Source organism: Buteo buteo, chromosome 3 (assembly GCF_964188355.1).
Source record: "Buteo buteo chromosome 3, bButBut1.hap1.1, whole genome shotgun sequence".
NCBI lineage: Eukaryota > Metazoa > Chordata > Aves > Accipitriformes > Accipitridae > Buteo > Buteo buteo.
Window position 1 is genome coordinate 31,403,833 of NC_134173.1, and position 14,282 is coordinate 31,418,114.

A 14,282-nucleotide genomic window follows, 5' to 3' on the forward strand; every position below is an offset into this window, starting at 1 on the left:
GCCTATTAGGAGGTGGACAGTCACTCACTTTTTAGTCCTGTTGAAGGAACATATCAGTACTCTGTTAGTATAGAATCAATCAAAACAAGCACTCCAATTCTTAGACTAACATGAGATAATGTGTTGGTTTTAAGAATCACATTCTGATGGAATATAGCAATTCCATACAATACTACAATTCTTCCCTAATACAAAAGACCATACAGAAATCACAACGTACTCAGAAAGGAAAAGGAAAAATAAAGCATAATTATATCAAGAAAGTTTGTAAGTGGCTAGAAAAGTCTTGGAGTATCAGACTAATGATCTGACATGCAAAATTTCTCCAATATAAGGCAAGAGATTAGTGGCAGATCAAAGAATTTAAAGGTTTCTGAGCAGAACCAAATGTCCTGCCTCTCTCATAGCACTTAATGGCAACTCCCTCAAGAGAACTATAGTTATTTATAGCCTTTGTTTAAAAGACTCCTTATTCAGTCAAGAACTCCACCAAGATAAAAGGGGATTTTCAAATAAAAAGCTGTACAAACAGCACTCTTTGTGCTTGCATTCAATAACATGTAAGAGAAATGCATGCAACTTCTAATTTTTAGGAGGGATTAGCAATTGCTTTCTCCCTTAAGAACTAATATTAGGTCAATACTAGGTCAATATGTGCTAGGTCACTGGTCTTGAAAGTAGAATTGAGAGAGTGTAGGGGTTCTATAAAATAGCATTCCAGAAAATCCTTCTAAGAGTTAACTTAAATTATCATAAGATGGCAATGTACAGAAATTTGGGATTGTATCAGGCTGACTAAGAATCCTGTTTTTCCAGTAAAACAAGATCTAAAAGGTAATTATTCTGAATTAATATTTTTCTTTAAAAAAAATACTTAAAATTGAATTCTATACTCAGCCTCCACTCATTATTTCCGGGGACTAGACTAAACAGCAGTCTGAAAAGGTATTTTCCCTTCAGAGGATGTCATCCTTTGAAGACATAAATAGACTTAGATCCTGGAATGAATTCTTTATTACTAGGTACTTGTCATAACCATTCTCTGGGTCTTGAATCTGAACTTTCATATGCATTTCTTGAACTCCTGAACATGTGGAAGGATAATAATTGGGACACACTCACAACAATACTAACTATATATGAAATAGATAACGCTCAAAGCATTTCTCTTGTGAACTTGTCCAGTCTTTTTAGGATCCCTGTAAAATGTTAGTGTACAAGATGGTCTCAAGCACTAATGCTTCTCAAATCTGTTTTACAAGAACTCCCCTCTCTCTCCTGATGCTCCACATTTGCCTGTACATGTTCTTACAAATCTGAGTTTTCTCTTTCAGCTTATCAGTTAATACTTCCAACACAGGCAAGATCACTCTCCGTTATTACATGTATGATGAAACAAAAGTTTTAATCCATCAAAAAAGATGTCAAGGAAATTGAAAATGATAAATTTGGAAAGTTATGGCACTAATTCTACAATGTTCTAATAAACCCAATATGTAACTCCATCAACATCAGAACTAATGAAGCCTGGTTTCTTACCCATTTGTGTCCCATCATTGATTTACTTTGGTATGTAAGGTATGAGCTCCGACTTGAAGCATTAATAAGGAGTATGCACACAACTCCTCTTTTCTTTCATCTTGTTATCCCCTCCCTTTTCCTACACCTCTTATATGGAATTTTGGGGGTCTAGTTAGGAATGTTTTCATGCTGACAGGATGTCTGTATTCAACTCAGTCATCGATTGCTACAAACCTTGTAAGAATATAATTCTTTTCAAGAACTTTTCAGATGACTCTGCTGAAACCAGACAATAAAATCCAAAGTTACTGGGGGGATAAAGAAGATAACCTGTCAGATACATGAAACCAGTGTACAACTAGTGTCTAAAGGAAGAAGGAACTAAAAACTGATTTTATTTGCTGTTGTATTATAAATCCACTGAGAATATTATGTACAATACAGTTTAAAGTATAGCTATTTGGAATCAATAAACTGAGGAGCTACAAAAAATGTGTGCATAATGTCTTACAAGAATTCAAAGAAAACAGAGAAAAACAGTATTTCAGATTCTATGTTTATAATCATCATATATTAAAAAAACAAATAAAATTCATAAAATTTTTGACTAAAATGTTTTTGGGACTGAGGTTTCTGTTAACAAAAAGAGAATTTCAGAATCTTCATTTTGTTTTATTTTAATTGTCAAAGTATGTATTTTGTCTTTTGCAGAATTTTAGTTAATTTTCTTTCACATGAAGGTCAAAAAAGGTAGATGACAAATTTCAGCCTGAAGTGATTTGAAATTATTGAAATGTTAAATTACAGACAGACTTAAAATTAAAGCAAGGTTCACTTTTATAGGCTTGTTTGCAGTGAAAAAGTAAAGCTTGCTTCCTATATTTATATTGCAGGCATTACCTATTTCCGAATTTTTGCAAAAACTCTTCATTTTCTCCCTCAAGTTCTTCATTTTCACATTTTAAACTGTCCAATGCTTCATTAATATTGAGAATCTTTTGCTTTATATTCTGTAGATCACTTTCCTTGGTGGATTTCTAATAAACATTAAAACATTAAGACACTTTTAGCATAAGTTGAAATTATTTCAGGCCAACACAGAAGATGCAAGTATGAAAGCATTTTTACTTCATTTATATAAAAACAATTAAAAACTTACTAATTCTTCCACAGCTTTAATCACTTCAGAATAAGCATCTGATATTTTTACACTCTCATCTCCTTGGGCAGCTATTTTATTATTCAAATCTTCTATCTAGAAAATATTTTGTAAAGTAAGTAATGCAAATATCTCCTATATTTCTTAGTAATAATTAAACAATATATTTAAAAAATAAATTCAAAAGGAAAGCTATTAAAGAGTAATTAGAGATATTTCATGCCATAGTATTCATATGCACATTGCCATTGCGATGTATCCTAGCAGAATCTTTAGACTGCACAGTATCAGTAAGCACACACTCACAGCCTTCTAATTCATACATGACATATCTGGTGTAATTAAGCAGACTACCTTAATTTCCTCTCAGCCTCAAGATTTTCTTTAATATCTCAAAATCTCTATCAATACAGATTCATGCAGAGATTCAATGACGGATCAATCACCAGAGCTTAAGGAAAAATGAGGATGTTAGATCCAAGCATTTGCAGCATAAAGAAAACATCTAAAGTGGCTTTAGGTTGATAAAGGCCTACCTGCTCACACTGAGCCTAATGAACTTTGTTACCTTCAACTGTCCTTCCTCTGCAGAGGCTGAAGCAACATAGCTATCCTGGCAGAACTTACCTATAAAATCTCCATAGAGATATGGGTCTAACTGGAATATGACCAGACAACAAACATACTCAAGCAGGATCAGGGTTGATAAGGATGTTAGAGAATACATGTGGCAAGATCAGGACAGAATTAGGACACAGGTACTTTAAATGGCATGTAATTTCCTACTGCTATCTCAAGAATCTGATGAAGAGCAGATTTACATAAGATACTTTGTGACTATGTCCCAGCAACTAAGGAGAGGAACAATACAGGCTTTGTCTTGTTATCTTGTCCACAATGTCACAGCTCTGTTGTACTTCTCTAGGATTCTGCTGACTGTCCTTGTATGGCTGTACCTTCCTAACCAGCTGGGGACTGAAGGTCCTAACCTGAATGGTTAGGGATTATAAAACATGATCTGTGAGAAAAAACTGCAAAGAAGCACCTTTACTAATCTAGAAAAAGGAGATAAAAATGCAAATTGTTAAGTCTCTCAATATGTACAATATTCTAAGAAATATAGTTCAGGGGAAGTGTGGGAAAGGCAAAGAGAAATTGGTTACATCTACAGGGGAAAAAAATCCAGTGGATTAAGTATGAGCAAAATGTCCCAGTTTTTAAATTGCTGGTACATAGGAAAAACATGATTGAGAAAAGTTTTTCCATCTTTCAATGTTTTTAGAGCAACCATTTTGAGAGGAATGACCTGAAATACTGCCACACTGTGCAGGAAATTAATGAAGACAAAAGAATAAAGGAGGAATAGTTAAGTATGAGATTAATTTTATAAGAAGGGTTTCTTCTGATCTTTGAAAAGCAAAGCCCATGTAGATACAGAAAATGGATTTAATGCATGCAGATACCTTTTGTAATGCAAACCTGGGTAACATGGAAAAAAGAAAACTCAGAGCTGTCCTTAGAGTGTCAAAAGTTGTAACACTCCTAATAGGTCATATATAAAATTTAAAAACCAGCATGAATTAACAAAGAAAGCTAGGAGAAAAAAATGCAGAAAAATATTAGTTCACATCACTAATTCTTCCTTCAAACTTGTTGATGTATGTGACAATTGTCATGTTATAATTTGGATCCAATTCAAATCCCACTGAAGTCACTGAAAATAATCCCAATATTATCCTGATTCCCCAAATAACTCCATTATCCCAGTAACATAAAGCTTTATTCAGTTAGTTGGTTTAGTCATGTTTTTGAAGGAAATTGACAGTAACAGATCAGCTTTATGCTAAACTTAACTCTGGCTCACCTTTAGCATAAAATAATCAAACCAAAGTTGGTCACCAAATGGAGCAGTTTCATGCTCCACCTTACCCCTGTTGCACATTTCTCTCTTTCCCTTATGTTGGTCTTAATACCCAAGTAGTACCCACTGAAGTATATCAGCTCAGACAAACCCAGTTGGAAACATATCCAGCAAAAAAAAAAAGTTTACTAATAAGTATTGGCTCTATTTGAAAACAGTGGTTTTCTACATAGCAGTTGATAGCAATTGTTGGTGCCAAGAACAGGAAGAAAACTGTTAATACACAGTTGGAAACAAATGCCACCCATTGGTGACTGTCTAATATGACCGTATCTTTACTTTTGCAGGGGGTGTGCTTTGGGTTTTTTTGTTAAGTTCTAGGCATGCTTGGCAGATTCAGCTTCCTAGAAATACTCCATCTAGATTCTGGATTCCACTGGATCCACAGCAGGACCTAGCTGTCTAGATGCACAAAACACAATAGTACTGGCCATGTACAAGAGAATGAATTTCATACTTTATTTATACTTGTATACATACACATACTTATACACACAAAAAAATAACAAGTTCTGTTGTGGGCATCTAAATCCTGTTTTAGGCATTTTCTACTGCTTCCACATATGGAGCTGTCCATGAACTGAAAACTCCCAGTCATGCAGTGTGAGGAACTCCAGTTCAGATTTTAAACCACCAAGTACAACAAGATTTCAAAATGAATGCTAGACAAATATAGCAGAAAACAGGGGAATTTTAAGTAAAATAGGGTATCACTACACATGGTGTAAAACTGCATCACATGCCATCGCAGGTCAAAAAATCTACTAATTCAAGAGGACACATGCTGTCCTACTAAATGCACGCTTTCTTCCAGACATCTTAAGAATACAAGCAATATTAAGCACATATGCATCCAACAATTAAAAATATCCAGGTCACTTAAAGGAAGGTAAGATGGTTGTGATATTTTTAATAATTAAACCTGAAAAATACTACTACAACAGAAGAATGAATAAGAGAGTTCTACAGAATCTACCACCTCTTATTTTGAAATCAGTATTTGTATTTTTACTTTTACAGAGGACCTTAACTCTTAAACACAAAAAATATTCAGGCATTCATGTACTTTTCAATAAAAGATACTCATTTACTTGCTTGTTTATAAATATTCAAGACTCACTTTGCTGTTCCAACATTTTGCATCTTCCTGGATTTCTGCTTTTTGCTCCACTAACTCCTCAAGGTGTTTTTCATCCTTTATAATCTTCTCCTCTGTTTCTTTTAACTTCATACAGTATTCGGTCCAAATAAATTCAGAATGCTTTAACTTATTCCTAATAGAAATACACACAAAGTGAATCCATCTATTTGGCAATATTCCAAGGTAGTCCCTCTCCATAAAGGAAAATGTAAAGCAGATCTGAATTAGTAAAGATTTATTTTGATTCTCTACTACATTTCTTGAACAGGTATGCATGAGAGAATTTCAAAGTATCTGCCCTGGCAGGTTCATGCAATTTCAGCCAGATATCAAAACTACTCATGCTACCAGTTCACTTGCACTTAAACAGCCTGCCAACATTACAACTTCTAATTGGACCTCTGAACAGGTATTGGTGTAGTTAAACACAAGACTTTGTTTCATACCTCACAGGTTAATTAACCAAAGTAAGTGTGAACTTCTTTCTCTGCCAGTGGCTGAATCTACTTCAGAGCCATCTTCACTTAATCAATCCACTGCACTGTCATTTTGTGGACAAATGTCATTTGTGAAGAAAATTTTTACTAACATCAATTCCTCATGTTAAAAGGAATTTGCAGACAGTAGGCAAGGTCAAAGGAGGGGATAAGGACTTTACTTTCACTCTGAATAGCAGATTTATCAGCATTATGATAAGGAAAACTGGCCATAACTACAGAATGATATAACAACTACAACAATCATCAGGAAAATATTCCCACGAGACACTGTTAAGCCTCATTATAGGCTGTGCACAGGCCTTTTGTTACAGCCATGTATGAGAATGGATTCGGTGAAAGGCAAAAGAAATAGAGGGACATCAGGTTAAAATTTTAGAATGATTGCTGGTGCTTGTCCATTATTTTTATTATTTTTATTATTGTTTCAGCAGGCAGAAAAAAGGAGTTTTCTACATGCTCCCCAGAGAACTATCTTGGTCAATAACATATTCTGAAGCATGCCTTAAACAGCAAAATAAATCCACCACAGCAGAACTAAGGCCAACAGTAGTTGAGTTTTAGAGACGTCTATTGCATTACAACCCCCAGAAACCCCGAACGAGTGTTGCATACTTAAATGCAGTAAGACAACAGAAAACGATAATGAAGAGAATTCATCACTAATTCAAGAGCCAATCCTAAAAGACTATTTGATAGACATTCTTCCTTTATTTGCTTCCAAGATTTTATCTAGTAAGGGAGTAAAGACTTATCATGCAAAGTCACATTCCAAATACCACAGAATATATATAACATGAGCGCGAAGCCTAACACTTTGAACACCTCTACTTTCCTAGGTCCCACCACCCATGAAAGAAACTTATAAATGATACTTGGAATTATTCTAATGACAGACACTTAACAGGCATAGACTAATTTACTTCTGATATTACCTATCAGCTACAATTTTATGAGTACAATCTCGTGCAAAAACACAGTACTACCAGTCACAGCAAGTATGTGTAAAAATAACAGACTGTGCTGTGTGATGTACCTCAGCCTCAGTATTTTGAGTTCCATGCAATCTTCATCATTTTCTCACTGACAGTACTGAACATAAAGAAAAGAGTATCAACTGTAGAACAGTCTTTCAAGTCTGTGCCATCACAAATCTGTCTTTCTCACACCTATCAATACCACATGTTATTCTAGTCCTCCTCAGATGGCAGCTGAAGGGTCTACTTCCTCTGTAATGTAAGTATGACTTTAATTACCAGTCTAGCAAATGGCTGGGAAAAAAAAAAAAAAAGATAGAGCAGGCAAAAAAAAAAAAAATTCTTCACTGAGGGATAGAAAAAACAGTCATCTTCTCCATTTTTTCCTGTAAATGCTGATATTCCTAAAATCACTGGTATCGTTAGCACTTTTAGTTTAATTCACATCCACACAAACAAAACGGGTTACAAGGTGCACAACACCTTGTACATCACTGTCATGTGGTATGAATAGGAAATCACTTAACTAGGTGAAACAGAAAACATACATGGTATATTTCTACCAGTATAGATGATGAATTTCTGGTATTAGTTACCTATTGCCATTATCATGGGGATTTTACTTACATTATGACTTTTTGCAAAAGAACAAAGAGTTCCTGTAAAGCAATTTTAATGCACCTTAGAACAAAGGCTTGTTACAGGAAAACACCACACTTTCTTTCTTGCACATGAAACAGTCTCAAGAGCCTTGATTTCCACCAAGACTACCAAAACCTAACGGGAAAAATGCCCACACTGCCCTACAACTGCTAAGCATGCTGACAGCTGTGACACAATGACAGAATTCTAAAGGGAACTGAACAAAACCCTGCATAAAAGACTATTCAAAAGTGAAGTAGTCAGAAGGCAAGATGAAAAATTCTAATACTAATGAAAAAATGCAGAAGTAAGATTAAATAATCAATTTTCATTGAAAGAATAGGTCAACAGCATGGTATCTCAAAATCCCATATCTGTTGCTTTGATATATTTACAAATTATCTGAAAGGGCAAGGAGTAGTGAAATTAAAAGACTGCATATAATGTGATTACAACAGGCAAGGCCAAAAAGAACTAAGAAACTTAAGAAAAATTTCAAGTAACTGGGGAACAAAACAGCATGTACCATTTAGTGTCCAAACTCAAAAGAAGTATAAGATCAGAGAGCTTAAGTACACATTAAAATTCTAAATTAAATGTATCAAATTGAGAAAGACATGTATGTATTTCCACAAACACTCAGAAAGTCTATTCAACATTTAGCACAGTTAAAGAAGCTAAGAAGGTGTTAGATTCAGTAAGAAATAGGATGAAAAACATTAGAATAAAAAATGAGAATAAGATGTTCCTGTTAAAGTCATTGATGTGGCTTAATTTGGAATACTGTTTGCAATACCTTTCAATCCATTTCAGAAAAGTGTATCACAGGAGTGAAAAAGGAGTCAGAGGACATACTGGAAAAGTCATAAAATACAGAAGTCTTCTGAAAGCACATTGAAAATAATGAAGTTGCTTTAGAAAACAGATAGGAAGAAGGAACAAAGTAAAAATCCAAAGTCGCAGAGGATATAGGCTAGCGAAGAAGGATCACAATACACAGCAATATTTTTCATTGTATACATTTTAAGGCTTAGACTCCCAAACTACAGCAATTTGCCTACAAGAGGACAATAACAAATTGCTGCTGACTACACTTCATAAATACGAATTGATAATGAATAAAGTTTAATAGTAGGTATATGCTGGAATAGTAAAAAAAAAAAGTTAAATCACATACTTTTAACATTATTTATTCTGGTATTACATAATAAAATCATCTCCAGCAATGGATCACTGTAACCATTGCTAACAATTCTTGCCAGCAGCTAGTAATTCAGACAGAACACTAAATAGGCCAGTGAAACACTAAACTGATTTGCAGAGTATCTGAATACATAGTAATAAATCACATTACATTTTTGGTAATACTTCTTACTCAGGACCTGATCTTTCCCATAATTAAAATCAACATGAGGTTTGCAATGAACTTAACCAGTTACAGAATCAGGGTCCATGCTGTCCGGTTTCTCTCAGCTGGAACCCACAGAGGAGCTAATGAGCATTTGATCAGATCATCTCTATATACATATTTAAGCTACAGTTAAAATTCCAAACATTGTGAAGCTTGCATTCACAGGCTCATGTCCATCAAAAGTATTATCTCCTACTCTTCACCCACTTCTTCCTTTGTTTAGACACACATAGTGACTTTAATTGGAGAATCACATGATAATTTCCAGAAGTCACTCTAGCTTTGACAAATGTTGGTATTAGAGAATTCTGGTCTCAGGTTTTGTATAATAAGATACTTGGGGTTTAGCTATATTTCTGACTACAATTTTAATTTTCATATACTAATATTCTTTCCAGATTGCAAACTAGGGTCTGAAATGAAAAAGTTAACTAAACTAAGTTAACTAAAGCTTAACTAAACATGTTGACTGTGAATCTTTTTAATCTAAGAGGTAATAAAATATAATTAGCATAAATACCTCTAATATAGTATCAAAATTATCCTGAACTCAATAAAAACAAGACAAAGAAGTTCACTGTAAAGGTTAGAATCAAAAAAGGAAAAAAGACATGCTGAGAAAAGAAACAAGTCAGAGACACTTATTTCTCTAGTATTTCTAAGCTATCCATCTTATGGAAAAATAAATTTTTTTTATCCTACACTGACTCATCCTTACTGAGACATAGACAGTTTGGATCTCATTACAAGTGCACAGACACTTTATGAGTGCAAGACTGGAACTTCTCAAGCAGCAGTGTCGTCTCTGAGTAAATGCATGTTACCCAGGATGCCTCCTGCTCCCATATTAAAGTATAAACATATTACAGGAAGAGCTATGATCCTTCTTTAATTCTGCAGTTTAGTGCCAATGGTAAAGAGATCCACAGTGATATGGTACCTTAAAGAAACAGGATTATTGCATCTAAATAACATTCCTTTCTTCAAGAATGTGTCAGTAAGGTTTCTGCTCTAGCTGACTGGCAGGCACAGATCTCCCTGGATAGCAGCCATCAAAAGCACCAGTCATATTAGCCAAAGTAATGATTTCCTGAGATTGATACCTACTCCAAAATACACTGTAAGAGTGCTCGGTTTTGCAATAGTCAGTGTTACTTCATGCTGCAGGTTTAACAACTTGTAAGATTCTGAGGCAGGCAGTAAGTACTCCTTCTGTGGGACTGAAAAAGGTGTTTCAAGTTCCTTAGCACTAATCAGTTTTTGAAATAAATTTGCCAAGATATTATAAGGAAACTGGAAACCCCCCATTATTTTAGTCAGGTGCAGCTCTTTACCATGGCCTACTGAGCACCATAAATGGTAAGCAAAACAATCACACTTCTTAATTACAATTATATCTTGAAAAAAGAAATGAAAAGAAAATCTAAAACCAACAGAAAACATCTACAGCAGCTACAAACTCTTCTTTATGTCCCTCTGAGAGCGGGTCCCTTCACAGAAGGGACCAAAATACCTTACTCCCAAATTCTACTGTGTGCCTTGTTTTATTCTATCATATATTATTGGAACAGTTTACATATAGGTTAAAAAGTATAACAATTCTTCCTATTTGGTACATTAAATAAGAAAGTCACTCACTGTACCCTAATCTCTCACAACTACTCAGTTATTTAAGGATTTGGTTTTGGCCTTCATGGTAGACAAGCCTACAAAAGACATTTCACTGACAGAATGCAGGAATTACAATGGGCTTGTGCATAACTATAAGAGGGTTTGGCTGGGATAGTTAATTTTCTTCACGGTAGCTAGTATGGGGCTATGCTTTGGATTTGTGCTGAAAACAGTGTTGATCACTCAGGGATGTTTTCATTACTGCTGAGCAGTGCTGACACAGCGTCAAGGCCTTTTCTGCTTCTCACCCTACCCCATCAGCGAGGAGGCTGGGGGGGCACAAGAAGTTGGGAGGGGACACAGCTGGGACAGCTGACCCCAACTGACCCAAGGGGTATTCCAGACCGTATGACGTCAGGCTCAGTGTAAAAAAGCTGCAGGGAGGAAGGGGTTGTTTGTTCGGAGTTATGGCGTTTGCGTGTGATGGAGCCCTGCTTTCCTGGAGATGGCTGAACACCTGCCTGCCGATGGGAATTAGTGAGCGAATTCCTTGTTTTGCTTTGCTTGCATGCACGGCTTTTGCTCTAGCTGTTAAACTGTCCTTATCTCAACCCATGAGTTTTCTCACTTTTACCTTTCTGATTCTCCACCCCATCCTGCTCAGGGGGAGTGAGCAAGCGGCTGTGTGGGGCTCAGCTGCCTATTGGGGTTAAACCACTAAAATAAGCTATTCATAACTGCTTACTTTCTGTCTTTTTAGAAAATCTGGCAGCATGCTGCTGGCCTGTAAACATGCAAAATCACAAAGTTTATTTCTGCTTGTAACAATTTCTAGAGTTTGATGTTTTCTTGACAAAGATGGGTTGACATGTGGCATAAGATTCTTAGATATGTACAGATGAGAATCATCTTTGGCAAATAGGCTTTCACTGAGCAGAAGTAAATAACAGCTCTTACATATATCTGTGCTGGTGTGAAGAGCAGCTCTTGTAGTTCATAGTCATATTGGGAAGCATGGGGAAAGACTGTCACAGCATTCTATAATCACTCAGTTATGTAGCAGACACAGATGGCCCATCTCTTTTGAGGGACCTAACGCTACTTCCAGGAACTTTATGAAGTCTAAATTCCATTGTTAGTCCAATAAACATAATCCTCCTCTACAAATGATCAGGGAGTATTTTGTGTTTGCAGTAGTTCCTGTGAGCTGAATGGATTGGTGTATGGAAACAGACATCTTACAGTAAGAGAACCTCAGTGTCTTAATTTTGAAGAGACTGATTGTAGAAGAGATATGGCACAAACCTGAGATGATACATGGCTCTTTAGATAACAGACACCCTTCTAAAGCCCTCATTTCTTTAGAAATTAGGAAATTCTGTAACTAGAAACTTCTCTTCAGCTCTGTAGTTGCTCCTTTACTGCTCTTAGGTAAACTAATGAGGCCAACTCTATAGTGAATTCTCATAAGAATGATCCTTGAAAAGAGACAGGGAATGGGAGTTAGATGGGACAGTCCCTGGCAATGGTTTTGCTGGATGGGAAATTAACATCTACTGAAACAAGGTTACCAAGGACACGAGTTTGCATGTACATCTCAATCATTAGCATTAGTCTCGCTGCCTTGAATGAAGCATCAGTAAGCAGGACAGGTTTTCAGCCACTACTGTACATCAGGCACTTTCTAACATCAACCCTCTGGAATACCAAAATAGTGCATGCATAGCACAACTTGAATTATGGAACCGCCATATAAATTCCTAGTGAACCTAGGTAGTTCTGAATCAATAGGATGGACCAAATTTGATGACTTACTACAAAATGTATATACTCCATAATTACTATGCACAGTTTTTGAAATACCTGATATTTGAAGAACAGTTGCTGTCACATGGCTGCAGTACAGAAACATCTGCTACTGCCAGTAAGATTATCTCAAAAATTTACTGATGTCTTTCAATTATGCCTGTAAGCTTTCCTCACCTCAAGTGAAAAAGAGCCACTGTGTCACTTGTTGCTTCACCAAATAAAACCTGGCAACTAGCCATAGGCATATGCAGCAAAGTCAAGTGCAACCTCCTACCAAATATGAAAGTACTTGGTATTCTTGTTCTTTGGCATAGTTATTCTTGGTGCTGACTCTTTGTCAGTTATGTTCAGCAACAGAAAGGAGAGATTACTTGTCAGTGACTGGCCATTAGTGGTGTTCTACTGCTACTAGAGGTCTACTTGATAATTCAAGGGTTAATAACCTGACAAGAGGTTACAGTGAGAAAACTGCAACATAAGTCATTGCCATACAGAAGCTACCTTGCAATCCAATAAAGTTATAGTAATTTTGTTGGGTTGCTAAAAAAAAGAAATATATGGTGTTTTGATAAGTTCAAAAGTATGTGTTGTTGGCTAGAATTGTTCTGGTTAATATGCAACTTCAAAATTATGTTATAATTATAACATAACTATGGTACTATGTTAAGTGCTTATGTTCAATGCAAGTAATTTGTGCAGTCAATAAGAATGGTAGCAAAAAGTTCTGTCAAAGGGATTAAAAATTCATAAGTAATATAAGGTAAAACCGGCATGCTTTAGGAGTCGATTCATGAAACTTTCCTTTTGGGTATATTTCTGGGTATTATCCCTTCCTTATTCTGCTAATGCAAGCTAGGACAACAAGGCAAACACTTCTTTTATGTATATTTCTACTAATTTTCATTTTAAAAAAAATTAACATTATTTCTAAAAGTAAATTTTCTAGAGTTTCATTGTCACTATTAAAACTAACCGGACATTATAATAGCATATTGAATAGCTCTTACTTGTATTGACTCAATAGCATCTCAGCATATTCAATTTTCTCATACATAGATTGTATCCTCTTTTCCGATTCTTCATCAATTCTTTTAATTGTCCTTTGGATTTCCATGAGTTCACAACGAACATCACTATATATTTTTGATGTCTAAGAAAATAAAACACGTTTTCTGAAAGATGTTATACAAAAATCATACATAATGTTTAAAATAAAAAATTTCAAGATATTCTGATTCTTTGCAGTTAAAAAAATTGAAGTTTAAAGTTGAAGTAGCACTTTGTGATGTCATACAACTTAACGACAAATTCTGCATGGTCTGCAATAGATACAATCCTAGTGAAAGACAACAGAATGTGTTGTAAAATTGCATAACATAAAGAAAGGTTAGCAAGAGGGATTTCATTCTGTTACAAAACTTTGAAGTTACTGTGAAAAGGTGGCTACTAACATGGGAAGATAGTGACCTCTGGAGCAGAAAGAAAGAAATAATGTTGAAAGAAGCCACTGAGGTTTCACTCAGTAATCTGACAAAAATCATTACTTAAACATCTCCTAGAGCACGAGCAAGCCTGGCAGTCACCTATGTAAAA

At 35.4% G+C, this 14,282-nt stretch overlaps 1 protein-coding gene across 1 annotated transcript in view; it reads right to left on the reverse strand.

Annotated features, from left to right (window-relative positions):
• CCDC178 (coiled-coil domain containing 178) overlaps window positions 1-14,282 on the reverse strand; it is a 176,530-nt gene that overhangs the window by 148,555 nt on the left and 13,693 nt on the right. Inside the window, exons 7-10 of the mRNA XM_075024310.1 lie at window positions 13,697-13,839; window positions 5,718-5,875; window positions 2,681-2,772; window positions 2,422-2,558 (exon numbers count right to left, since the gene is read on the reverse strand). Of these exons, the coding sequence (XP_074880411.1) occupies window positions 2,422-2,558; window positions 2,681-2,772; window positions 5,718-5,875; window positions 13,697-13,839 (530 nt within the window). The remainder of the gene's footprint in view (window positions 1-2,421; window positions 2,559-2,680; window positions 2,773-5,717; window positions 5,876-13,696; window positions 13,840-14,282) is intronic.